Source organism: Hippocampus guttulatus, chromosome 20, assembly GCF_054856545.1.
Source record: "Hippocampus guttulatus isolate MCC_2025c chromosome 20, RoL_Hgut_1.0, whole genome shotgun sequence".
Taxonomy (NCBI): domain Eukaryota; kingdom Metazoa; phylum Chordata; class Actinopteri; order Syngnathiformes; family Syngnathidae; genus Hippocampus; species Hippocampus guttulatus.
The window spans coordinates 5,177,230-5,204,960 of record NC_141280.1 but is presented as its reverse complement, the minus strand read 5'-3'; the positions used below and the strand labels follow the sequence as shown (position 1 = coordinate 5,204,960).

At 43.0% G+C, this 27,731-nt stretch overlaps 3 protein-coding genes across 10 annotated transcripts; 2 read left to right on the top strand and 1 right to left on the bottom strand.

The window, feature by feature from the left end:
* Positions 1–3,189: 3,189 nt before the first annotated feature.
* LOC147187680 (high mobility group nucleosome-binding domain-containing protein 3-like) lies at positions 3,190–7,841 on the bottom strand. Of its 7 annotated transcripts, XM_086100872.1 has the most exons (7): positions 7,581–7,826; positions 6,474–6,527; positions 6,245–6,274; positions 5,273–5,323; positions 5,015–5,116; positions 4,811–4,910; positions 3,190–3,795 (listed from the first exon to the last, which is right to left on the bottom strand). In XM_086100872.1, exons 1-7 carry the CDS (start codon positions 7,593–7,595, stop codon positions 3,788–3,790), a joined length of 360 nt encoding a protein of 119 aa, XP_085956998.1. In that variant the 5' UTR covers positions 7,596–7,826; the 3' UTR covers positions 3,190–3,787. The 7 variants fall into 7 exon arrangements, with proteins under 7 accessions (XP_085956998.1, XP_085956994.1, XP_085957000.1 ...); XM_086100868.1 differs by having other exon boundaries at positions 3,190–4,910; positions 5,015–5,113; positions 7,581–7,836; XM_086100874.1 differs by lacking the exon at positions 4,811–4,910 and having other exon boundaries at positions 5,015–5,113; positions 7,581–7,827.
* A 1,973-nt stretch (positions 7,842–9,814) lies between these two features.
* On the top strand, positions 9,815–15,149 carry LOC147187679 (ectonucleotide pyrophosphatase/phosphodiesterase family member 5-like). The gene is made up of 4 exons (XM_086100545.1): positions 9,815–10,061; positions 11,151–12,013; positions 12,176–12,352; positions 12,804–15,149. The coding sequence occupies exons 2-4, from the start codon at positions 11,161–11,163 to the stop codon at positions 13,208–13,210; spliced, it is 1,437 nt and encodes a 478-aa protein (XP_085956671.1). The 5' UTR covers positions 9,815–10,061; positions 11,151–11,160; the 3' UTR covers positions 13,211–15,149.
* Positions 15,150–15,625: 476 nt separating this feature from the next.
* LOC147187678 (chloride intracellular channel protein 5-like) lies at positions 15,626–21,341 on the top strand. Of its 2 annotated transcripts, none has more exons than XM_086100546.1 (6): positions 15,626–16,183; positions 19,036–19,145; positions 19,278–19,403; positions 19,642–19,748; positions 20,119–20,300; positions 20,829–21,341. In XM_086100546.1, the coding sequence occupies exons 1-6, from the start codon at positions 15,725–15,727 to the stop codon at positions 20,991–20,993; spliced, it is 1,149 nt and encodes a 382-aa protein (XP_085956672.1). In that variant the 5' UTR covers positions 15,626–15,724; the 3' UTR covers positions 20,994–21,341. The 2 variants fall into 2 exon arrangements, with proteins under 2 accessions (XP_085956672.1, XP_085956673.1); XM_086100547.1 differs by lacking the exon at positions 15,626–16,183 and adding an exon at positions 17,553–17,788.
* Positions 21,342–27,731: the final 6,390 nt, after the last annotated feature.

Below are 27,731 nucleotides of genomic sequence, written 5' to 3'. Positions count from 1 at the left end.
GTGACGATTCTAGTGCCCCGCGGTGGCTTTGGTCGCCAAACACCGTCGTAAATACCTGGGACGCAAACCATGAGCAGACATGTGTTTGTATGAGGGGAAAATATTGATTTTAGTGGTCGAGTTTTAATCTTACGTAGGTGTTTTTATCCAGATCCCCCTCCCCCCTTCAAAGGGGAAAATGCGAGCCCTCGGCGGAGGGATATCAGAGGTGTGTTTCACGCACAGGCTACTGTGGAGGGGAGCTTGTAATGGCAACCTACTTGAGGAAGAGAGAATTTGTTCGTTACTTGAAAGTGGTCGATACCTAACATCGAGACGACGTTTGACTCGTTAATAAGTAACGCTTGAGTATTAATCGAGCTGCGGATGGACACTTAAAATTTTTAGACGTAAAACATGGCTGCCGAATCTGCGCGAGAAGGCTAGCTAATCCCTAAAAGCCAACTTGACGTCGACGTTTGTTTGCTTAAGTGTTCGTTTCGTTTTGGTGTTACTCGAGCAAAATGTTTCCCTCACACACACTCGCCCTCCCCTGAAAGCCTGCTCGGCGCGGAAGAAGTCCATCTCTTTATCGCCGCCTGACACTAAAATGGGGGAAGGGTTGTTGTTGGCGGCAGAGGGGGCAACAACGTAGCCTGATGAAGGAAAATCTCGTGAGTTAGTGGAACAGCACGGAAACATTGGAGTAACATTATGGTAATCATCACGAATCCACCGGAGGGACACTTAACTCCTGGTTTTCCTAAAGCAGCTTCAATTCATTAAGTGACTCAATACACAAATTAACAGTTGCCAGTATGTCTCATAGCTACCATTCAGTGTACATAATCACAGTAAGATTCACCGACGGCCTTGCTCAAGGGCACGTCAGCATCCCCCCATCATGTTCCATGCGTTGTAGGTCTTGACCCTGGAAGATCCCCAAACTAAGGCCAAGAACATTTGACAGGAAAATGAAAAGCCATCAAAACGCAAAGTTTGGTTGGAAAAGCCACTTGAACCCGAGTACAAGGCAGAAAGAATTTTGAAAATCGACTTAAGTGTTAAAAACGACACGAGTTCAATATTTCTCAACGTTCTACTTGATTCTTTCAATTTGTCTCCAAATCAGGGAACCCCCTTCTCCGATTAGATGACAAGTTTCAGTTTAAATACATGTAGGTTCAAGAGTCACATTTATTTGTGTGAAAAGAAACAGGGGAGCACCCACCTAAATTCATTTTCAGTGTTTGACAAATGAACACGTTGTCTGAAAATACCAGCCTGCAAATAAAGTGAAGCACCTTTATGAAAATGCAGAGACTTTGCATTTGGCCGGCGCAGTTACAGTGAAAATGATGACTCAGTCATCCCGGCAACCTCGAGCACAGAGGTCACCAACCTTTTTGAAGCTGAGAGCGACTTCCTGGGTACTGATTAATGCAAAGGGCTAGGGGTTCAATACACACTTATGAAATAACAAATTTGCCCAAATTGCCTTTAATAGCCTTACTGTTATATTAATAATGAATTCATTGATGCAGAGACACTGATCATGTTAATTCTCAGTCGTTAGGAAATTGATGAATATCAATATGTAACACTTCATCTTTACAAATCTCAGCCAATGTTTACATGTTCAAATGATCACTTCGATGACATTCCTCAGAAATCACAATGGCCCATTACTCATTCGATCTTTTTAGAACAGACTCACAGGCTACTTAAGTGGTCTTTGGGGCTTACCTGGCCACCTCGGTGAACTCTGCTCGAGACATTGAAATCAGAAACATCCTAAATTGCAAGTAACAGTTGATCAAAATGATCAGTCAAACAAATTAGCTATCCCAGAAACTTCTATGAGCAAAAAGACGAGAAAAGGGATTTTTTGCAGAAAATATTGTTTAAAAAAAACTGTGGATGGGCACGCCACTGTTTTTTTTTAACAATATGCAGTTCAATAAAAACACTAAAAACACTGTTAGTCTTCTGTCTCCATGTGTATGTTGAAACAACTCAAAAAAAAAAAGAAAAAAAAAGAAAGCATTTTCTTGGAGGAAGTAAAAAATGAACAACTGAGATAATATTGGCCACCCTCTTATAACTGGGGCTATTTTCAGAATCAATTCAAATGTGTGAGGGTCTGATGAAACCAAGATTCAACTGGAACTGAAGTGTGAGCATAAGAAATTCAAATGTTGACAGGTCTGGTCTGACTCCGGTTTATCATGAATTTGAATGTGACTGGTTGACTGCAAACACGTAATTTCAAGTCCTCTTTACTTTTTTGACTGGTATTTTGCTCAACTGTTCAGTTACATCACCAGTTTCTTGGGCTTTAGTTAGCATGACTCTGATTTTAGTTTCAGTGACATGATTTTCTTCTAGGTTTTGGGGAAGAGGGGATTTCCCGGGTGACTGATTTGTCATTTTCACTGCAGTGACCTCATGGAATTGCTAAGATCAGACACCTTGAAAATTATGTATAAATGAACACAATAGCAGTTAGGAGATCGGGCCAAAATACAATATAGTGTGCATACAATTTTTTTTTTTTTACTGATACCGTTTTTAAAATATTCTCTGATATGAATAACTTGGTCCCTAGGTCTGTTTTAGAAATTAAATGTATGTGAATATTATGAAACCTATGCTGTGTGTTGCAAACAGTGGTGACCCTCGGAGCCACAGGGAGGCAGTCTCTCCTTTTGCTCACGGTCAATGGCACACTGGCGTCTCCCAGTACATTTACAATCAAAATGTTTCAGTGGAAGATATTGAATTCAATGAATAGAGAATCCATTAGATCAAATCAATAATTAACTGTTTGCCGGTGTGAAGTTCTAAGGAACAAGTGTTACATAAGTTTTAAGTTTCTTGGGAAGTGAGACAAATTGCAGCTCCCTTTCTGGTGTACTCTGTCGGTGATTTGAGGCGCTGGAACGGATTAATGACCTTTCTTTTCATGTCAATAAGGAACCTTGATTTGAGATACAAATGATTGGAGTTGCGAGCACATTCACATAAATCAAGGCACCACATCACAGACGTTCAGTTTACAGTTCAGTTTGCATTACAAATCTCATTTGTTTTCGTAATGTGATCGAGCAAATAAAAAGTTTGGATTTAACAAAAAATCCAAATTGGGTAACGTGCTGCATTGTGCACGTAGCTTAACAAATGGAGTCTTGCAGAAGAAAAACCAAGTGGTCAACTTTTTTCTTTCTTTTTTTTAATTTGAAAATACTCTCCCAACAGAATGAAGCCAATTGAGCACCGCACTGCTGCTTATTGCTTTGTCACTCTGCTGCAGGACCGGGGAGTTAGGGAGAGGGTGGTGTGGGGTTGGGGGTTGACTATAGGAGAGAGAAAAAGGTTGGGAAGTCAAACACAACAGACCCAGCATCGCGTCCAGCCTAGCACACACATATAAAAAGGAGCAATGGGCCATTCTGTAAAGGAAGAGCTGTAAAAATGCTGCAGGCGTTCTCCAAGGTGACCGCCGCTTTCTCTAAAAATACTCCTACTACTACTGAAATATGATTACAGAAGGAGAGATCAGGATGAAGAACATAAGCAGCTGTCCAATCATAATTTTAAAAAAAGAGTTGTAAAGGTAGTGTCGGAAGTTAAGTAATGTGGACATAAAATGTGGATTTCAGGAAACGCTGGTTGTTCATCTCTAGCATTTATCACAAGTCTACAAAAATTCAGCATGTTACAAAAAAATGTGTCTATAGGAAAAAAGGGGGAAAGAAATGGCGCCTGTTGTTTTCACACTTTCTCCTCGGGGCCTTCTTCAACAGCCTCAGTTGCCTGCAGGGAAGAAAAACGGCAAGAATGAAGTTTTTTTTTTTTTAATGTTAAAAATGTATTGTAACACAGTGGTCCCCAACCTTTCCTCCACCGCGGATCGGTTCAAATAAGTCCCGACCGGCAACCATTCATCGGCCGAGAGAGGGGCGGCGGGGTTCAATGGTACAACAATCAACACCAATGTACTATTACACCCCCACCCACCAATATTGAATGACCTTTTAGAAATGTGCGTAGCCACCAAGTATAACGCTCTCAAAAGCACTTACATTTGTTGGCGAATCATTTTTGAAGGCTTCATCGACTTGCCACCACGTATTGTGAAGAGGCGGGCTTGGTGGGTGGGAATCACCTCTCGCAATCAATCCATATTTCAAGTAGGTGTCCTGGGATTGGCTGTGAAATGCACCTTTCATATTCTTCTTGGGCATCGGCTATTGTGTTGAATTCTCAACTGGGCCTTCCCCTCCCCCATTGCAAATAAACTTTCCGATATCATTTTTTTCCCTCCATCTCCTTCTGCAAGCTTTTGGGTTGAATATTATTGTTATATGACTGGGACAAATCAGGATCTTGATGAAAATCCAGTCAGCTTTCCAAATAAAATATTTTTCATCCCCTGATAATAAATAAACCGGAAGGAATGTCAGTTTATTTTCTTTCACCTGTGTCGGGGACCACTGCTGCAACACACTGCAAACAATCACAAGATAGGAAATTCACACGGCAGTCCAACCTCTTCAGTCGTAGCATTTCGAATTTGACTACATCTATATAGGATGTAAGAGACTATTGCCACTCTGAAATCACTCTGCCGCCATCTCCCCTATTGTATACTCCGAAACAACTTCATGGTCCGCCCCGGGCAGCGCCATTGCGCCCGCAGCAGTCCATACACAATGAATGGGTTCTATGTTGTACTAAGTGCAGGGTGAAAAGGCTTTTTATTGTAAAGATGAAGCTATGAGTTAGTAGGGCACATGCAAAGTTGGGTTAGCGTGACACTCTGGCATACCCTTCACTCTGACCGTCTCGGTCTGCCCTCGCACTGACACGGTAGAGGGAGCCGAGTTTCTGATGGAAGACACACTAACAGATGGACGACACACAAGGATCTGCGTGTGCATGCATATGGTATGTATGATGTGTTGAAACACAAACACACAGTCAGTAATTACTCCATTTTTTTTGTTTTGTGTTTTTTTGGCTTATTTCAAACCTCGTTAGCCTTGGCGTCTCCGTTCTGGGCAGGGCCATCTTCCTTCTTCCCTTTGGTGGTGCCCTTCCGTGTCTTCGCCCCCTTTTCATCTGCTGCCTTCTGCTGAAGAAGTCATTCAAAGATACACTATTAGTTATCCATTCATTGATCAGTAATATGGGTCAAATGATAAGGGAAGAGTCGGCTTCAGAGAAGCCTATTAAGATTGGACATGTCATATTTTGTTTTAAGAAAAGTGTGCGAGCGTGTTTTATTTACCTTGATGACGACCTTCTTGGCTTTGGCCTCAGGCTTTGGCAGATGAGGCTTCTGTAAGACCAACAGAAGGTGGTTAGACTGAATCGGCCTGTTGGAGCTTTCTTGATATGGAGAGCCACCCGTCTGTCTTGTAATGCTGCTTTAAATTTGGTAGCAATTGAACAAAACTTGGGAGGACGTGTTCGTCTTTAAAGGACAGGAAACCGCCATTTCTTTTCAAGCATGACTTCCTGAGATTCTTTTGTCTAGTCGACTTACTGTACTCGTGATCAACAAGCCTTTTAAAATTCACAATTCATGATGAAAGGTCATTAGAAAGAAAGGTCATTTAAATCTTACAGATTTGGTACATATTCACAATTAGTCAAGTTGTGTGGTGTGTGCTCTTAAGGGTGGGAAAAGTAGATTTGAAAGGGCTCCAACAGTGAAACAGTTTACATGTACATCACATTGAACACTTACATGTACACCATTCAGAGGTCGACAGTATTCACTGGCGTCGGGCCGAAACCTTGTCGCAATTTGGTAAATATCAAACATTTTTTCCACAATTCAATGGTATAGGTCAGTCTACATGTGGGTGTTATTTTTACAAATGATTGACCAATCATTCATTTGAAAATGGCTTGCTCTAGTGAAAGTGTTGATTTTTGGAGGTACAGGAATTCTGCCGGATACCAGGGAGTGTATGAACATAGAAAAACAGGCTGTGTGGTGAAGCAGCTATCTGGAAATCGTTTATACAAAATAAAACAGTTCCCACAAATTTGGAAGGATACAATAGGCCAAAATTTGGTGAATTAACATTTTTTTGTGGTTCTAGTTTTACCCATTATTGATTAATTTCTATTGCACCACACTGGCCAAAAAAAAAAAGAAAAACATAGAAAAGACAAAACAAACACGTGCAAAACTTGGGAGACTGAAAAAGAATAGTGGTGAAGACAGTGAGGAGGAGAGAACCAAACTTACCGCTAATAACCTCTCGGACTTCCTGGTGGGCTAAGATGATCATTAAGAGAGCAAGAGACAGTGACAGAAAGAGAGAGAAAGACAAATCAGTTGAACTTCTGCAGCCTGTGTCTTTACCTGATCTGCTCACTTTGAGACCGCCTCTCATGATGAGCGAAAAATCAAACGAAAGCGCATGTGCGCGCGCACACACACACACGCACACACACAGACACACACACAAGTTTACCTCTTGTTTGGTGACCTTGGAGCTGTCCTTGCGCTCGAGGTTTTCAGGAGACTGCTGGAGAGAGCACAGTGAGCACATCGGGTCAGAAAATTACATCTTTTATTCCGATGACACACACACGCACACACAGTGAATTAAAACAAATCTGCATTACAGCCTTGCGAGCACTAAGCAAGGAAAAAGTACAGCAGTAACCTGATTTACAAGGGGCCTAACTTACAACCTTTTCAGGTTATGAGGCAGCGCTTGGTAAAATTTTTTTTTTTTTTTGCTTTGCGTTGTGAGTCCAAATTTTCATTACAAACCAGCTTCTCATCCTCTGCAACTAAGTGAAAATTAAGGTGTCAAACACAATATTAAAACACTTGCAAGGAATGTTAGCATTTTATTGTTCTCCCAGTTGAAGATGTTTTGAGGTGGAGGAGTGCTGTGGATGCCCCTGAGGTGGATACCCGCCCCCCCCCCCCTCCAACTTGCACGCCACTGCCTCAAACTTTAGCAAAGTAAAACAACATGCATCCACAAAGCCCATCACATTATCAATAAATAGTGCACATTTTCCCTCAGTTGCAAGATGGTATTTACATTGCCAGAAATGAGCTGCCTCGAACATCACCGATTTACTCAGGCGGGCTGCTCTACGCGCATGCGTGACATCGCACACAAAGAGCGAGGACGACGATCCACATAGTGTTGGTTTAGGATGGGCCCAAAGGAACCCCCCCCCCCGCCCCCTCACACACATACACACAATGGTAGCATCCAGGTGGTACACGAGCATGTACAATGATGGCAAAATAGCCCTGAACGTTCCGAGTACATTTCTCTCGTGTTATTTGGAATTTTTCGACACATGACATCCTTCAGGCTGGCAGTCCCCCGTTATCTATTTTGGCCATTTTCCACTTGGCGCGTCCTCGTGACATTGTGCACGGAAAACACGGAAGCGGAGGCTATAAAAAACGACAACAACAAAATAACGGCGAAAGAAATTCCACACACACACACGTCTTCTAACTCGCACTGCACTTGTTCGGACGCATGGCGCTGTTTATACAGCGAAAATTGCGAAGCGGACGGGACCTCAATAGCAACAGCGACACTCACCTTCCTTTTCGGCATGTTGCTCGTGAACGGAAAAGCACCAAAGAACGACGCTAAGCTAAAAGGTCAACGCTTGAAAAGTCCACACCGTGGGATAATTACAACTAGCGCGCAAAAGAGGATCGATATATAAAAAGCACCTTGGCTAATATGTTGATTATTATGCACTCCCCTAAAACTCTGTGCCTCGCGACGCCATTGGCCAGCACGCGCCAAATCCTTTCCCATGCCGACTCCCCATTGGTCGTCACTGTCTCCATGTAAATAAGAGCGTCGAGGATGTTTTGATTGACAGCTGGCACTGACCGCATACGATTGGCTTGGCGGCCTGGATCGGACCCCGCCCACTGCTCCCTCAAGGCGAGCTATGACAGCCATGCCTGGCCGACTCTCGGCGGCTCTGGATCCTGTCGGAGCGTATTGTTGATTGGCCTGAAAAACATCATCAACAACAACAACAACAAAAAGGACCAGGAAAACTGACGCAATGCTACGCGCGTTCCACGTCCATTGGGTGATGTGGAAGTTTGTGTGCTGTGGAAGTTAGCAATCCTCATGGCATAATTCCACTAAAACACACGACAATTCATCGTGCTTTTTAAAAATAAGTGCCGTTGTTTTTCAGTTAAGTAAGGCAAGTTTGTTTGTATCACATCAATTTATGTGGCCGACAAAATAAAGATGTAAATAAAAAGCCTATCATATGCAACCCACATTTTTTCATAGTTTACAATGACCATTAGACCGCTGCATTCTCTTCAGAAATTTTGGGATCTCAGAGGCCTTGATAATGATATTACTTGGTAAGGTGTAATATTCCACATATACATGTGTAGCGCATGTAATGTCTGAGTCAAATTTCATCCTGACAACATCCAGAACCTTTGGACCTAAACGCTCTACCTTTGTGTGCAACGTCACACAAGCAGAAGTGTGTAGTGAGTGCCACAAAATGACAAAGGACCTTTTTTTCCTGCAAACAAAACAAACCGAAAAAATCCTTGTCATGAAGCGTGCGCGTGTTGAAAAGCACACTGTCAGCTGAATGAAACAATGAGGAGCACACGTGTAATGCATCAAGCTTGTGTAGAAATGTGTAGAATTTGCACGTATAGAACACTGCATCTCATGTTATTACCAGACAATGTTTGCCTTTTGTATAACATATCTTTGTGGAACATTTTGGACATGACCTGAGCATTGACGGCAGCCATGATGACAAAAAGATCGTTAAACTCTCTTAATTCAACAGGAATGCTGGCAAAGCTACATCAATCAATATCAAGAGAGATTGGTAAATATATTTCCTCAAATCATGGCCTCTGGTCAAACAGATGCCAAATCATGGCTTCCGGTCAAACAGATGCCATGCTCCAGTCACATCAGTAAAGAAGCACACTACTTTCAATACATGCCTGTGTTCATCACTCAACACTCAAATAATTCCAGAGTCAAATTGTACATTTCATAAAACATTGAACCCCACAGGCGATGTTTGAAGAAACATTTGTTTGAACCACTGTTCGTAATGTGCATAAAAACAATTACACACACTTAACTGTTATTACATCAGCGTTATGTGGAGTTGGGATGAATCTTTTTTTTACCATGCATAAAGAGAACTTAACCACAGGAAACGAGTATGCAACTTGAACTATACAGTACATCTCTCTCTCTCTCTATACACGTATATGCACACACACAATTTTTAAAACCGTGCATAATATCTGTCACCCTTTCCCTTCACAGTTATGTGCAACTTAGTGTTGGTCTATGAGATAAAAACTCAACTAAACACGCCATTGAGTGCAATAAGCCTCGACTTGACACACCGAGACAGGCTTTGACTGCCATCAGGTGGATACTCACAGCACTGCGGGCTAAAGTTTTGCCATTGTGCAATTCTTCCTAGGATAAAATTTACCAAGTATAAAAAAGAACTGCACTTTCCCCTCCATACCTTTGAGAAAGTTAAATAAAATGCATTTCTATAAACACATTTTCAAAATATTGTTCTTGCATTGTATGCCCTCTGTATTTTTGTCTTTATTTTGCTTTTAAATGTCTTCTTTTGTTTGTCAATGCCACTTAATGTTGTATGAATGGTTTCGAAATGCACGACATAAATAAAGCTGCCTTGAGTTTTTTTGTCCGCATAATGTTTGAACCTTCTGCACCCCCGCCCCTCCCGTCGCGGAGACCTTATGACGTCATAGACGCGGCGCACTTGTCCGTCACCGCGCACAGAGAGAACGCGGCATTCATTTACATCCATCCATCCGCCGATCCATGCATGCGTGCAGGAAAATCGTGCATTCGATTGAAGGATTGCTTTGTCATGTCACCGTCTGAGCCGCGTTCGAATACAAATATACTCAACAAATACGTGAAGGCTGCCAAATAGGCGGGACTTCCTTTCCGGCCGTCAGCAGAGTTAGGCTGTTTTATCTCAGTGCGCACGCAGTGCAACGATCAGATAGCGAGGTAAGCCTTTTGGTGACCCTGCTTTTTATGTCATTAACATGATGTGCTTTTTGACGATGTGCAGTTGCTGTTGCACCGTGAAAACGGTGCGAAAGGTCCAAAATGTCTGGAGCAAATTTAACCCGGCGGCGACTAAATCCCTGTGTTGTCTTTTTTGCTTTGATGCACTCATGTTCGTCACCGAGTTATTGTCCGCTCGCGTCTGCACGCCAGACTCCTACCTCTAATATCATATCTGCACGTTTTATTTATAATCACATCTACTGTACCGTATTTTACTAATACCGGTGAACCCCCATTTATCGCAGAAATGCGTATCAGGCCCACCAGGTGTAGCGATAACATACATGGAAAATAATTGGCTTGATCGGTTTACCCATCACAGAGAAGATTAAAAACTGCACATACTACTTGCAGTGTTCTCCAAATAAGTGGCAAAGCATGCTTGCTTAAATATTTTTTTTGTCATTTGAAGTTTTACTGTAAAGCTAACACATGAAACTAAAGCGAAATAAACACATTGTCTATTTAAACGTCAACATGTTCGATCAAACCATTTAATTTATTTCAACGAAAGGCTACTAGCTTGACGCTAACAGCTAACAATGTGAAACGACCTAGGTCTAATAAAAATGTGTATATTATGGGAATCAATAACCTGTAAACATTTATTACACACACGTGGAGCAGCACACAGGCAGAACATACAAAAATATTCAGACATGTATTCTCTCCTCTGTGGGAAGGACTATTATTGACACTTACAGTAGCCGGGCACCTTCTCCGCCTCTTCTTGCTCTTAATTACGCCGCATCTCCTCCACACGACCTCAGTGCTGGTGGGAAAAGCAAATTCCATTAATTAAGTTGAGTATAAATGTTACTAATAGTTATATAGCCGTCATCGATGCTAAAAATACCAAAAGATGGTGGTCCAGTGTTAACATTTTGGCAGTATTAGCTGGCATGCAAAAAAAAGTCATTCACTGTCAAAAATAAAACACTGAAACATTCTGAGTTGTACTGTTAAAACGCATCGATACAGAATCAGACAGCTAGTCAAGGCTTACCTTGTCTTCTGTGTTCGCAGGTTTCTACACATGATGCTGGGTCTTCTCCTGCGTGGCGGTCTGGGCCTTCTGGTCCTCTTGTGGTCCTTCATACCGCCGTTAGTTTCTCTCCGGGACTTGGCAGAGCGCCCCAAGCTGCTCCTGGTATCCTTTGACGGCTTCCGCTGGGACTACGTGAACCGCGTTCCCACACCTAACTTCCACATCCTGATGGAGGAAGGCGTGACAGTGGAGCGGGTGGAGAACGTGTACATCACCAAGACCTTACCCAACCACTACAGCCTGGTGACGGGCCTCTATGCCGAGACGCACGGCATTGTCGCTAACGACATGTTTGACCCGATCCTCAACCGCTCCTTCTCGATGGACACAGACAGCCTCTACGAGTCCCAATGGTGGGAGCAAGCGGTACCCCTGTGGGTTACCATCCAGAACTCTGGAGGGCGAAGCGCCGCCGCTATGTGGCCCGGTTCCGACGTTAAGATCCATGGAACGTTCCCGACTCGCTACCTCCCGTACAATGCCTCAGTCGGTTTTGAGACCCGGGTGGAGCACATAGTCAAATGGTTCTCTGCTCCTGAGCAGGAGGCTGTGGATTTCGGGGTCCTGTACTGGGAGGAACCGGATGACAGTGGACATGATTTCGGGCCCGAGAGTTCCCTAATGGACGCCGTCATCGCCGACGTGGATGAGAAACTCGGCTTCCTGCGCAACGAGCTGAAGAAGGCGGGCCTGTACGAGAGGGTCAACTTGGTGGTGACCAGCGACCACGGCATGACGCAGCTGTTCGCCGATAAGATCATTGAACTGGACCAGTATGTGAGCAGAGACCTGTACACCTGGGTAGACAAGAGTCCCGTGGTGGGAATACTGCCCAAAGAAGGTAACGCATGACACATTTACATTAAAAGTCACATTTCCACCTCATGCTTCTGGTTCTTTGTGATCCTGAAAGGTTCCAGTTATCGTTTGGACATGTAAGCCATTGCTATTCCCGACTAACTCTTGTGAAACTTAGCAGTGGCATTTTTTATTTTTTTTGCAGGGAAGCTCGATGAGGTATATGAGAAGTTGGCTGATGCCAACCCCTACATGGCGGTCCACCTTAAGGACACCATCCCCGAACGCCTTCACTACCGCCACAACGTCAGGATCATGCCCATCCTGTTGGAGGCTCGGGAGGGATGGACCATCGTGCAGAACAGGAGCACACCGCTCATGCGTACGTCTCGGCACCTCCTACAAATTCTTTTGTTTGCACAGCTTTTCTCCCTTTGTTCTATTATTAGCTCTGCTGGAGTTTTTTTTGTTTTTGAAACAATCAACCGAATCCCTCTTGATGTAATTAATGTAGGAGGATGTGTGGGCGTAAGCTTCCTCTTTGTTTCCAAAAATTGGACATTTTGCATCAGGTTGGTTGTCGAGCAGAATTCCTCTCATCCCTTTGACAGTTTTTGGTCCTGCCCAGGCACTAAAAATAGTACACCACAGTACCTGCAAATGGAAACGGGCCTACTTTAAAATAGCACTGCGTGAAACTGTAAAAAACCATACCGCATTGAACGCATTGGTTCTTATGAGTTTTGATTTTTCATAACCTTGCTCCAGCCAAGTAGAGGGTAATCCAGTATCAAGATCGGTTTTGTGTTTATTTAGTTGCGGTCTCTCCCCAGTGGGAAATCACGGCTACGACAACACTCTGCGCAGCATGCAGCCCATCTTCTTGGCCCGTGGTCCGGCGTTCCGCCAGAACTACGTGAAGCCCACCATGTGCTCCGTGGACCTGTACCCCCTCATGTGCCACATCCTGGCCATCCCGCCTTTGCCGAACAACGGCTCCTTCTCGAACGTTCGGGACCTGCTGCACCCAGAGCCAACAGTCTCCCCGCCCAGCGTCCCCACCCCCCCGGTGCGGCCTTCGTATTTCCCCGTGGTGGTGGGTTCCCTCCTGGGCTTGATGCTGGTCGTGGGCTTCCTGATGGTGTTTGTGCAGCAGGTGACGCTCAAGCAGCTGCCCTCGCTCAAACATGCCAGCAGGGAGATGTCGCAGCCTTTACTGCAAGAGGACTTGCACCTGTAGCTGAACGCAAGCGGAAACGCTGGACTCGTATCCCCGTCCTGGAAGAGATCCAATTATGTGCAGGTGGGGATTCTGGTCCAGTGTGGATGCTTTTTGGTGGTAGGACTTTAAAACCTTTGTGCGAAGCTTTTAGTGGCTTTTCTTTGATTGTGAACCTGGTTTCAAAGGGCTGGAAAATGTCTGGTTTCTCTAAAGTTTCCAGTCAATATCCATTGGAACTTTAAACTGGGGACTTTTAGAGATACTGTATTCTTAATTGGAAACTTTCCATGAGGCTAATGAAATGCAATTATATCATCACAAATTGACATCAGCAAAAAAATTTAAGCTGAATAGATTCAAAAATACATTTCCCCCAACTATATTTGAATTCCCAACCAACCCTTCAATTTGGTAGATTACTGGTTCGCCGGCTGTTATCTCAGTTGCAATCAGTCAGCCCTAATTTTTTTTTCTGTATAAACAGCACCCAACAGGTGGATGAAGTCGACTTAAAAATGTTCTGCCTTGTGAGGTACTTTTAAAGGGTAATATACTTCTGCGATCCTGTGACAGGGTTGTCAAGTTTGACACCCGACCCTCAGTTTTCCTGCCCTTTTGCATGGAAAGCAGATTTTTACATCAGCAGATGAGACCTTTGGCATTATCTAATTACCATGGTGCTTTGTGAAAACACACACAGTCGCTTCATTGGCCTGCTTTTGCCGTGTTTTGCACGGATAAATCGGAGGTCTTCTGTTACAGTTCTGATGAGGCTATTTTGTGGGATCGTTGTGTGATATCGACAAGTATTTTGAAGCCGAAAAAAGTTTCTGCTTTTATGCAAAAGGACAAAAAAAAAAAAAACAACTGAGGTCTTGCAGCTCTTATTTCCATGTTCAACGCCCTTCTGGGTAATATGGAAAATACCGCCATAATTAAATGAGGCTGGGATTCTGAAACAAAGACTTTGAGACAATCTCTCATCAAAATGGCGTGAGGGATGGCAACGTGCCCTGGAAAGACGTTACCCCTCATACGGAAAGCTGTTTTAGCATTTAATTTCCTTGATATCTATTTTAAGGTCCATACACTAGTAGAGGGACTGTGTGTGAGGGACTTACTAGTAGCACCTTTTCCCTCCTACTCCTGCCTTCCATGAATGTATGACATTTCTGCACACTGGAGAACAGATATTAGGACAAGTACATGTTACTACTGAAGCTAAATGACACTCGTCACCTTAACCTGGATGTCAAGGATATTGAATAAATGCGGAAACGGCTATCCGTATCCTCCTGTGTTTGAATGTCAACTGGCAACCACTCAGACTTGCCAATCATCCAATTCCGAATCGCTTTTGTGTCCTAGAGCCTTTGCGTGTGGTCTGTTCTTTTGGATGTATTTCCATGTTGGTGCAATGTGAAGTGCAGTTTTGCCATTGTGAGTATTTTCCTCTCTTTGGAGGTTTTATTTTTTTTCCACCTCGTCGCTTTGGGCCAGAACTGTTCCTGCGATTTGCACTACATGACCGATAGGGGGCAGTAGTCAGTAGGTTATGTATACTTTTCGATTCATGTTGCTGTGAAAAAAATAAGTAAATAAAAAGTTAGGTGCCTCTTGCCAAAAAGCTTTTAAGTCAGTGTGGACAGAAAGGTGTTATCAAATTATTTAGTATTTCTCTGTGTCTATGGCTTTCAGATTAACAAGGTACCGAAGTCCCCCCAAAAATGACACTGTGATGTATTGTTTTTCAATTTCTATGATACATTTTGAAAACGAAAGAGGAAAAAAATGTCTCGCTGACAGATGAATGAAACGTGCACACACGCACAAATTTGAATGATTTGCTCAAAGAACGATGGCTTGAGTTGCATTTGTAAAATGTAACAAATTGTGTCAAGACATGTACCATATTTGCTATGTTGACGGAATTAAAACATCTTCTGAGTTAAAAGGACTTTAAAGCAAGTTGTCTTGAATTTTCTTTTCCATGTTGATGACAATGACTGAGATAATTTCTTCATTAAATGAGTTCAAATGCATTAAAGGAAAATGCAAGGAAAAAAATTGATGAAACAATGAAAGGATAAAATATGTTTAAAAATGCAGGTATAAAAATACAAGGCAAATATAAACAAAATAAAATACAATTTAGAACACTAAAATACAATGAAAAATCAGAATGACAAAACTTGGTTCTGGTTTCACTTAGCACACGCAGGTACAACATACTGAACATTAAGGACTGCAAGTGTTTAACAAGATACAAGATGTGAATTTAGAGTTTAGCGAGTAAAACTTGGAGCCATTTAGGTGTGAGGAGTTGAAGTGAAGCCTGAAGGCTTTGGTGGGGGGAGCACACTTTGTAAATGATCAGTGAGCTGCCAGGTTCAAAGGTCCTGCACAGGGAGTCGCCGCTGGAATTTGCTCGATCAGGCATCGGCTGAGATTCAGTCTTCCAGGAGCCAGCCGCCGCCAGCGTCGCTTCTCTTTTCTCCACTCCTCAAAAGCCCAGAACATCCAGCAACCAGCATGGAAGTGACCGCGGATGACGTCATGGTGCACGTCTTGGACAAGGACGAGCACACCTCTCCCGACTACATGGACACCAGGGATGGAGACAAACGCAGCCGCTCCTCGTCGTCGTCGTCATCGTCCTCTTCCTCTCATGATGAAGAGGATAAAGCCCAAGTGAAAGTGGAGGAGAAGACAAAAGAGGTGACGGAGATGAAGACTGTCGTCCAGGAGACCAAAGCAGAGATGGTGAGCGATGGATCCCGACGCTCTTCATCCTCCTCATCTTCGCCGGAGGAGGACAACGCTGAGGACGGGATGCTGATGGCCTACAAGCACCACGAGTCCGACTCCAAGTTGGCCAAGGAGGAACAGGCGGTGGACTACAGCATCAAAACGCTGGAAAACCTCACCCTGGACCAGAGCGCCCTCGCTCCAGTCGAGCCCGCGCATCCTGAGATCTCGCTCTTTGTCAAGGTAGGACAATGTCTGCAGCTCCCAAGTTCACAAAGTGAGGTTATGTGTCCTTCCACTTCTTGATCCTCCAAATAGTCCAACTTGGACGGTCGTCTTCATTCAGCTTGTAAATTGGAAAACTTCGATTCCCGAGTCAGCCAATACCAGAGTTGCTTTTAAAAAGTCGACATTTTTAAAACTTGGTAGGGCTCATTTTGAGTCACGCTGTCCAAAAGTTATTCAGGTCGTAAAATATTCATTTTTTCAGCTTGTATTTTGCATACAGCATCATATTATTTTGCATACGGCATCAGTTTCGTGATGACATGAGCTATGGCGTTTGCAGTGATGCTTCAGGGCGTGTCCTCACACTTCCAACATGGTGGAATGTGTACCTTTTGTCTTATCTATAGCTGACACTTTAGATAAACGTCGGGCAGAGATCACCGCGCAAAGCACCACGCCCAATTTTTTACATATTTCTCCATACTTCCATAAAAGCAGCTATGTTAAAATATGGAAAAAAACGGTATAATACGTTAAAAAAAAAACCTTATTCAAGGTTAAAGTGTTGCCATTTTACATTTTATTGAGATTGTTAAACTCATTAAAATGTGAGAAAAACATTGGCATTGCTATTGTGCCCTTTCCAGAGCTACTTTTTAAAAATATATATGAATAGAATTTTTTAAAAATTAAGTGTAATAATTATTTTACATTTCCATTATTTATTTATTTATTTAGCTCAAATGACTTCCTTTATGGGTCAGAAGAAGTGTTGGAGTTATGTTACTGTTTGACAGGCCAGTGAATGATTAGCCTGACAAGTCACTGATTTCAACCATCATCTTTAAAGACATCATTCAATTGCTAAACCTTTGGAAATTACGAATATTTCCTCACTATTTTATTTGATCGCTTTTAGGAGGGTTAGGGGGACAAGAAATACCAGGACAAAACACATTTGAATTACCTTCCACAAAAAAGCTCACATCTACCCAAACCCTCTTGCATTCAAAACTCACGCCCACCAAAACATTCAGACATATCAAAACACTTGTCTGACACCCAAACTCACACATACAAAAACATCACATTCACCAAGGGGGAAAAAAAGCCTCTCACACTTTTAGAATCACATATTCATGTAAATTGATGCTATTCTACTGATTATGTAATTTGGATGTTTTTTTAAATTTTATAAACAATTGTCAAACCTTGTAGTTTCCCATGGTTTCATGCTCACTTTCTCCACCTGCTGCTAACGTTAAATTAAAAATGCAGCTCAGGCTCTGCCCCCTTCCGACTCCCGCAACCCTCCCACCCCGTCGTCTCTCTGCAGCAGAGCCCGACACCTGTTTGCACTCGGTGTCATTGAACGCTTTGCTGCTTGCATTCCAGCTGCTTTACGAGACAAATCTGACCTCAGTCTGCATCCCCCCAACACATCAGCTGACTTTAGGACCACTTTAGGACCACGTTGTTGCATAACTGGACTTTGACATTGGGGACTATGAGAGGAGTTTGAAGGTAGCATGTAGTGGTGTGGTACATTCCGGTGTTTGGTATTGAAGAGGAAGCATGACAGATCCTGATAGGGAGCCTCAGATTGAACTTTTTGTCAAGGTAAGACTTAACCAAAACAAAAAAAAAGTTGATTTTTGTGTCTAAAATAGGTCTGCGTGTGTGTGTGTGTGTGTGTGGACGAGTAACACAATATCAGAGGTAACGTTACCAGGGATGCTCAGTGATGTGCAGCTTCTACTTCCGTTGTCCTCACCGGTGTTTGTTGTGCTGCTCGGCGCCCCCTGGGACTCGACGGGTGGGTGTGCGCGCACCTGCGGCAGGTGGCATAAAATTAGGAAACAAAAATAAAACATCCTCACGGGAAGGCTGGTTAATTAAAAAAATAATAATTTTACAAGTGTACATCATGTCAAATATAAACGTTTCCATTGCAGATGTGGCCAAGTCGGACACGGGCCTGATGACAAAACACATCCCATTTTGGATGCTGGATATAAATTAATAATAAAAATGATGATCATGAAAATAAAGAAACAAATGAAGAAACTATTCTTTTCATAATCAAATACATTTTTACAAATATGCAACTATGATATGAATGCATGCACATTTTCTCTCATAAAATATTGCTTTTAAGCCGTAATCCTGTTGGTTATGTTTATGACTGCTAAATGCTCCGGTTAGTCTGAACTGGTCTGTCGCGTGTTGTGTATCGACCAGCAGGTCAGCAGCCTTTGTGTGCGCGTGTGTGTGTGTGTGCGCGTGTGTGTGTGTGTGTGTTGCCCATGTTGACTGGCTGTCATTATTGTACATTGTATTTGTTGTGTTGTTTTTGTGTCGTGACAATGACACATGCTGGCGCTGCATTCAAGCAGACTCGGCAACTTTTTAGACAGACATCTGCTGTGTTCTGGTGTTTGCCTCTGTATGTCTGTGTGTACGTACGTGTGTGGAGACATGCATAATTCAGGTGGAAGCTCTCAAATGTGCGCTGAAACATGAGCTCATTTAAAATCGATAGGCAGCTTGCTGCGTAGGTATTTTTGTTCAAAGCAAGCAAAAAGGTTTAAATTGTATGACTCAAAAGTTGATCAACCGTGTTCCCCGCCCGCTATGTCACAGTTCATAGTTTGCGCCCCTTCTGCGGCACCATTTTTTTAAGCAACCTATTTAATTGCATTTTACTGACACCATGAGAACAAGCATTAGGTAATAGTTTACATAGATTTTTTTTCCCTTATTACCGATGGGTCTGGTATGCACCTCCCCCAATAAATGGGGCTTCAATGTCATAAAAAAATGTATAGCATTCTTTCTCCATAATAATGACGACTAATTGTTCTCAGGCGGGCAGCGATGGCGAGAGTATTGGCAACTGTCCTTTCTCGCAGCGTCTCTTCATGATCTTGTGGCTCAAAGGTGTCGTCTTCAACGTCACCACCGTGGACCTCAAGAGGTTAGCGATTGATGTCGGAGCTGCCGCCAATGCTTCGCTATGTCGCAAATCACTCCTTATCCAATATATTGTGTCCTATATCGCAAGGTTAGCATGAGAGAAATTTACCGTTTGTTTGTTGGCCTCGCTTAGGAAGCCGGCAGACCTTAACAATCTGGCGCCCGGCACCCACCCGCCATTCCTCACCTACAATGGAGATGTCAAGACGGACATCAACAAGATCGAGGAGTTCCTCGAGGCAATGCTGGCGCCACCCAAGTAAGCCACAGACATAATATGCATTTTAGGTCAAAAGTAGTTGTACAGTTTTAGGGATTCCAGTTTATCAGAGGGTTTATGTGACTGCTAACAGTGGCGATGAATCCCTTCTTTCAATTATCCTTGCTTCCTTCCTACCTTCATTTATATGCATTACTTTTTAAAAGTGCAGACCGAATTTTGGCCTGTCCTGTATACAAGTATAATACTACTTCTTGTTCTTCTGCTTGTCACTAAGGTATCCCAAACTGGCAGCCAAGCAGAGAGAGTCCAACACGGCGGGCAACGACATCTTCGCTAAGTTCTCAGCATTCATTAAGAACACCAAAATCGACGCCAACGATGGTGACGCAGCTTTGCACATTTTCTTTAATGTGTGAAATATGTTTAAAAAATATTTTTCAAAGGAATTTGTATTAATGCCTTTCAAACAAATGCAGGAGTGAAAAATTAATTTAAAATTTTTTTTTGAAAAGTGCTCATTTAAATAATTGAAGGTAGTTATTTAATTTTAAAGAGGTTCTTTTTCATTCAAGTGTTAACAATTCTCTTCATTGAATATGTGAAAAAAAATCATACAAAAACATCTAATTGGGTGGAATGATAATATTCCTCACTAGAGGGCAGCAGACTCCACTGTTTGCTCTTTACTCAATACTTTGCTGCCACCTAGTGGACATCACCCCCCTCTGACGCATTGTTTTGCATGCTTCAGCCCTGGAGAAAGGTCTGACGCGGGCTATGCAGAAGCTGGACGAATACCTGAATAGCCCGCTGCCTGACGAGATCGACGCCAACAGTATGGAGGAAGAAAAGGTGTCCAGGAGAAGTTTTCTGGACGGAAATGAGCTGACGCTGGCCGATTGCAACCTCCTGCCCAAACTGCACATCGTCAAGGTAGAAGACCTGGGAGAGACCAAGACAGAGGAAAAATTAACCATAGTTTGACATATAGACTCACACTCAGCACTGACGGGACACTGCGGGCAACACGTGACCACTCCATACAGGAAATCCAAACATAGTTTCCGAGCCCCTTAAATGAAGCCCTTTCAGAGGTCAAGTGACTCCAAATTTTTGTTTTATTAAATGACATCTTTTCCATTATTTATGAATGGACAATGTCGGCCCGTATTCATGCAGTTTGTATTGCCTTCATTTAAAAAATAAATAAATAAATAAATCAGGGCTGATTTTGGTCATGTCACAAATCTCTATTCAACATGTTCTATTTTGATGTAGAGGTGGTTTGATTTTTTTATATCGTACACACATCATGCAACTTATGATTCTGCATTTTGGGCAGGTGTGATATTGGTTTGGCTGTCGCGTGCGTGTCTGATGTTGCTCACCGTGGTCCAAATTAGAGGGAACATCGGAGACAAGTTGGGTGAAATTGAAAACTTGTCCATTTGTGTCTTTCAGGTGGTGGCCAAGAAGTACCGTAACTACGACATCCCCTCGGACATGACGGGAATCTGGCGCTACTTGAAGAACGCCGCCGCCCGCGACGAGTTCAACAACACGTGCGCTGCCGAGTCCGAAATCGAGATGGCCTACAAGGACGTGGCCAAGAGGCTGGCCAAGTAGCTTCTTAGCTCCCAAAACCTTCCTTTTTATTCTTAGCCCTCCACAGATTTATTAGTTTAAGGATGCTCAAACGCACTCTGATGTGACGGATGGTCCCGATCCTGCTGTCTGTATTTATTCCTCATGACACAAAGCTCCCTTTCACATGTGCTGCAAAGCTTTGACTCACAGGCGCGTCGAGGCGGTTAGATTTATTTATCCCCACGCCCGTGGACGTCTCGCCTGACGCCGATGTTTATTATTGAGCTCCCGCTGCGCCTCGTCTTCCCTCGGGATGGCGCGCCTACGAGCCGTCAATGTCAATGTTCCTCTTGGTCGTCATTAAACTCCACTTGTTTTGCCTCCTCACGCTTTCTCTTCATTCTGACACGAAATCTTGAAATGCACTGACGAATACGTTCCAGACTCATCCGTGGCCTGGGAAATAGACAGGCTTCATGTCAACATTTTGGGACCTTCCATTTCTGTAATGATAAAGGCTGGCAGTGTTCTGGACATGATGCCATTTGTCAGCCTGACACGTCTTTTACCACATGTCAGTTTTGAATCGACTGTGCCAAGTGCTCACCATTTTATAAAGGCAAGAAACACGAAGGAATTCAAGAGTGACCTTGGAAAATGGCTGCCCTTTCTCCCCTTTTTGCTGTAAAAGCCATCAAGAACCTTCAAGGTCAAAGTGTTGTTAAATATTCATTTATCCAATTCATTAGTCGTTTAGTTTTTGCATGTAAAGCTGTAGTTATTTTCTACAAAATGTATTGTTTGTTAATATTTTTAGATGCCTGAAACGGATCAATTGGATTTACATAATTTCCTATGGGATATATTGCCTTGGATTTCGGGCGATTCTGTTCCAGTCAAATTTTCTGAAATGGATTACCGGTAATCAGATTTCACTGCAATTAAAGTGCTGAGGTTGAAAAAAAATCGCCTTAACACAATTACAGCGTCATTAAAAAAGGAAGCAAGGTGGGAGACAAATGACCAAAGTTCTATTTACAACTCGAGCCTAAAAGGTTGAAGATCTTCTGGGCCTCGAACAAGCTTCTAGCCCGTGCTGTGGTTTGGAACATTTAATGTGAAGGTCCAGCATTTTAATGCTGACTTTGCAAATAAAATCCCATCCTTTGGGATCCCGGCTGACGGCTACAAATGAAGGAGGCTTTCATGCCAGAGCTCGAATGCCTTCCTGTCTCTGAAAAGCCGAGGAGCGCCGCCACGCGAGCCGTCTCCAGTTTTCCCTCACTTGAAGAAGCGCTCACCCAATTCTGCGCGGTGGTTCCGCGCTGCTAACTTGATGCCAGAGAAAACAAACGCAGGCAGCCCACTTTTGCCTGGCGTTTCCACAGCGTAAAAAGTACCTCGCGAGACTCGGTGCTTGCTAATTCGCTGTATGGGATGAAACAAATACACACAATATTTCAAGTAAGTAGATTTTTCAGGTGTCAGTACTTGAGTATTTATTTTTGGGACTTTTTATTTGCCCTTCATACATTTGAAAACAAGGACGTACTTGCTCGTCATTAGTTTGTCAAAATAGGCTTTAAGTTTTTTTCAATCTTCGTTTAAAAAAAAAAAAAGCACAGCAGTGGAGGTCTTGATTATTTGAGATTGGGGTTTTTTTGGCCAGGAAAAAAAAGGCACAGCAGCGGAAAGGAACGTGAACCAAGGAACTATGACAATGATCAGCCAAAAGATTCAGAGAAGCAAGATATCCCCCTTCCATGGCCTTGTTTAAGAGAAGAGTTTGTTGTCAAGAATGATTAGTGATTCAAAGTGTTGCGTCTTCTGCCAAAAGAAAGAAAGAAAGAAAGAAAGAAAAGGGCTGCTGGCCTTAAAATTCTCCCTCTAATCTAAAAAAAATGTCCCCCCCCTAGTCATTGTTGACCAGTTTCAGTCACTGAAAAAAACCAAAACACACAATTGACCCTAAAGGAAAACCTCAGTTATGGGGAACTTGTCCCGACCCACGTGCATTTTTAACCCTCCTAGATGCTTTCAACTTGATAAACCACACTCCACACTTCTAAAAATAATTCCCCAGTGCCTGTTCTCACGCTGTACGGAGAAACATGACACCAAATAGAATCCGACACTGTACATTTAAACCAAAATATGTCATTTAGCCTCGCGAAAGTTTGCTTAATGTTACCGAATAACGCAAAACCAATTGGCAGACTCATGGAAATTAGCATGGGCAACTAAACATATATTGAGCAACAATGGGGTGTGTATGTGTGCGTACACAAATAGCGCATACAATAATACTCACAGGCATACATTCTTGACCACAAGCAAAGCTTTGTTGATGACCTCTGCCTCCTCTTCTTACTGCAGCATCTTTTCCAGTCGCGCTCAGTGCTGCTTGGCATGTTGCGGAACACTCTGGTGGTACACTGAAAGCATGCATGTCTAAATTTGGACTTGCAATTTATTCTGTAAAAAAAAGAAGAAGAAAAAACATCAACAATGAAGAATTACATGAATTTTCAAATGGTGGGGTTTGACTCTCCATGTTTGGGGGGTTTTTTTTCTTCTTTCGAGTCACATTGAAGTGCAGTGCATCTCCATGTGTGGGCAGCAACAATCACATTTATCAGTCCATTATTCACTAACGCACAAAGGGTGGTTTGGGGGTGAGGGGGGGGGCGGCTTAGGGTGCTCCCTTTGTGTCCCCTGGCTGCGTGTGTGCGAGGCCTGTTCCGCATGAAGTCCTGGCACGCAGCTTCAGTCCGCCTCGTGTTGCGTACCCGCCTGGGCCTGACAGTTGGGATGATGTCTAATTCCAAACAGTGACGTGAACGCGGGGGCGCCGACAAAGGGGTCCTTTGTTCGCACACTTGGTCGCTGTCCATGGTCCTGACACTTTGAAATTTGACGCCATCGCTTTCACGATTGACTGCCTGATCAGATCTGGCAGATGTTATTACATGTGTGAAGTTGATTCAATAAGCACGCTTTTCTTTGTTTTCCCAGACCTCAAAAAAGCAGTTTGAGATGGGGGGGGCACACGCTATAATATTGTACTATAAAAAAACAAAACAAAAATAATTAACACCAGGAAGCACTATATTACAGTTATGGAGACACAAACCAAAAAGTATAACTTCTACTGTAAGTGACACAATAAACTCTGACAGTTTTCATATAGAGAATAAAGAATGTACTTGTTTGCCCGAGTAATGTTATTTGATCTGTCTATATATGTTATTCCATCGTGTTCAAATAGCTATTGCTGTTAAAAATCGCGGCGATCGATCTAACCGTTACCATCAGTCAATTGTGCTTTGCATTGTTCACGAGCATTAAGGTGAACATATTTTTCAAAGCCAACGTTTTGTGGTTGTTGTCAATATGCGTAATTCTATTTGTGCAGTTGGACAGTAAATCTGTTCTGGCTGATTGGATCTCGAAAATTTTCTAAATTGCGTTACTTGCATCTCAAGGCATCGCTGAGTTTATTTCCTCCTCCCACATTGCTTGACTGATTCAAACCTTTCATTTCTGGCTTCTGCAAGGATTTGGGCGACTGCCTGGATGGACTATTCCTGACAGCTGATCAATTCTCGCATTGGGTCAGCAAAGAGAGGTCGAGTTGATCGGTTGGGTTTGGTGGCCGGGGTTAGTATTGGGGTGGGGCTGCGAGGTTGAAGGGGGTGGGGGGTGTCTGCATGCCGGGCGGGGCCGGGAATCGGGCCGGGAATCGGGGACCGACTGAGATCTGGCATTCATTTAGCTAGCAGAGGCAAAAATGTGTTGGAGCGGCGCTAACTTAATAAGCACAACCTAGCCTGCCTTTTGGCTCCAGGGAAGGCGCCATGGGTGGGCAGCCCACCTCACCCAGGCCAGGCTCTTCAACAGCCACTAGGGGGCGCCAAAGTACACACTTGCTTTTGACGGAGTGGGGTCAATTTAAGATGCCTCTGACATGGTTTTTCCTGGCTCAAATTGAGACAGAGGTGGTACCATCCTGACCATGTGCCACAACATCTAGGAATGAGGAAGCCTGTTAGCTCATGAGCTAACTGGTGTTGAGCGCATCGCATCATGGCATGAGGCGCCCACTGTGATATATTACTGCCACTGAAGGCTTTAAGGATATATTTTTTGTGGCTAAAGTGTATAGAGATGTGTAGGCACAAGAAAGATTTGCGTTTGTTCATTGACATTTGAGAGGGGTGCGGTTGCAGCGACCGGAGCTTTAGAGAGAAGACAGAATGGCTGGATTTTGAAGCTTCATCATAAACTCTGATTTTTTTTTTTTAATCATTCAAATTTGGCAGGGTTGTGAGCAACACTATTCTCTGTGGCGTGTCAAGTTTACAGGACAGATTTATTTTTACGATGCAGGCACTTGTGGACTGAAAACAGCACAAGACCTTCAGTAAGCTCCTTGTGTACCTCTCACGAGTGAACTGATGCAAATGTCTTTGGGCGTCTGGCTTGTTTTAACTTAATCAATGTAATTGCACAACGCCGGGAATGTCAAACTATAACCAGCGGGATTTTTTTCCCCTTCCACAATAATTTAAATTCAGGGAAATCCCAAGAATGTTCTTGACATCAGAAAACACACATGGATGGTGAAGCTTCAACCCCTCATAACCCCCCCCCCCTTTCTTCTTTTTTTCCGACTCATGTGAACACTCAGATTGGCTCTATTATGTCTGGGAATAATGTAAAACAGCTTCCCAGCGTGTCCGTGTCTCTGCTCCCGTCTCTGGAACGCCACTTTGACGGCGGCTGGAGTCTGGATGAGCGACGCCTAACTAAGCCACTGCACGCCCCCCCGTCCCAAAAATTTGCCGCCATCGCCATCTTCCAAAGACAACTCGCGCTCAGACAAAGCAACGATTCCATGGTGACACCACGCGGAAAAGTCGGAGTAACGACAGTACTTTGACAGACAGATGATGAAATAGTGAAAATATTTCTCATTTATTCCCCAAAAAAGGGCCACCCTTCGTATATTAATGGTGGAAAAAAACACAGATACGACCTGAGCACAAAATGCTAATTAATTTGTGGCCCGAATTAGGGATAGCATGAATATAAAAAAACGAACTAAAAGTTTGTGATACGAATTAGTTGCTAATTTGTGCTCTCAACACACCAACTGATAGCCACAAAAAGACTAACTTCAGCAGTAGTCAGCCACGATCACTCCTTAAACACCAAAAAGTTTGACTTTAAAGTTTAAAATGATGGCTTGCCTTCATCTGGAAGCTCCGCGTCATGGTTCCAAGATTCCAAGTCATTCCGTCTACAGGTGTAGAAAATAAAATCCTCTATACCTGTGGCAATCAACAGCATCCTAAGGCTAAAGTTAACTAGCTGAGGAGATGTTCTCTTTGGTGCAACATTTTTGACAAGCGTGACGGCGGTTTGATAGACAGAAGAGATGGGTTTCATTCAAACCGGAGTGCTAAACACGTAGCTTGAAGTTAGTTAGCTGGCCAACGAACCACTAATGACCAAAGGAACCCACTTCCGGGTTCATCGTTTGACGGACCCGCTCGCCACCATACGACGCATGCGCACTCTCTACATAGCTCTCTTAAAGGAACACGACACAACAACCTTGAAATGATGGTGATGAGATGCGTGCGCATGTACATGAAAACGCTATTCTTTCCGCTAATAACCCCGGCTAAATTTAGCTCCTCTCTGAAACCCAAAGTCAGTCTCTCAGTTAAAACGCATCACTTCAGCATATTAGCTTTGCAAAACGTATTGCACTAGTTTTCATAATTAGTCAGTGCTAACTTACTGCATGTCGTTGCGTTCTACTAAAAGCACAAAAGTGCAAATATATTGTAGGTGAGTTTTTCCACACCATGTCAGCGTCTCTGAAGACAAGTAAATGTGCGTTCACTAAAAGTCATTTCACTCACTTGTGTCGTCCCTTGAGGGGTAGCTGGATGGATCACTTCTTGATGACCTTATTCAGGCAAAATGGGGGCGTATTGGTCCTGACAAATGAAATCTATGAAATTAATTCCCAGGATTAAATTCCTGCAAATCCTAAAGTGTCACACATCAACAAGCATGGGAAAACAAAACACATCAGATGAAAAGAGACAGATCAAGAAGCACCCAAAAAAAAAAAAAAAAGAACTTGGAGGAGATCAGGCCAGATGTTAGTTATCTGGGAGGGGGAAAAATAATGTCATTAAAATCTATCAAATCATCTAAAAGCTTTTTATTTACTTTCTCCAGTTACAACAAAAATACTTTTGACTTTTCAGGCTGAAATAGCAGGTGTGTGATTGTGTGTAATGGTTCATTCCCTCTGCATGCCAACCTTCAATAATAAAGCACTCCCAAATGACTTCTAATAATAGAGCCCAACAGATCTGATGACGACTGTGCAACGTTGATGTCTGCATCTCATTTTGTGCCAATTGTATGGGACACGAAAGTTTATTGTAGCGCGAGTAGTGTAAAACACTGTCCATAATTGATGAATAGAAAAAAAAATCCTTCTTAAAATGCTGTGACTAATTTTTAAAAAATTAAAGCAAGTTAACTTCTCATTTCTCATAATTTAGTAGGAAGTCAGAAAAAAAGCTGAAGCCGACTAATTTCTTAATTTTAAAAAAAGTTTTAAAAAGTGCATTTTAAATATATTTAAAAATAATTAAATAGTAAATTTAGAATACTAAAAGGTTCTTTGTGAAAAGAAATGTGCTGGAAGTGAAGTCCCACTGGCCAAAATCAAAACATTAAAAAAGTTGT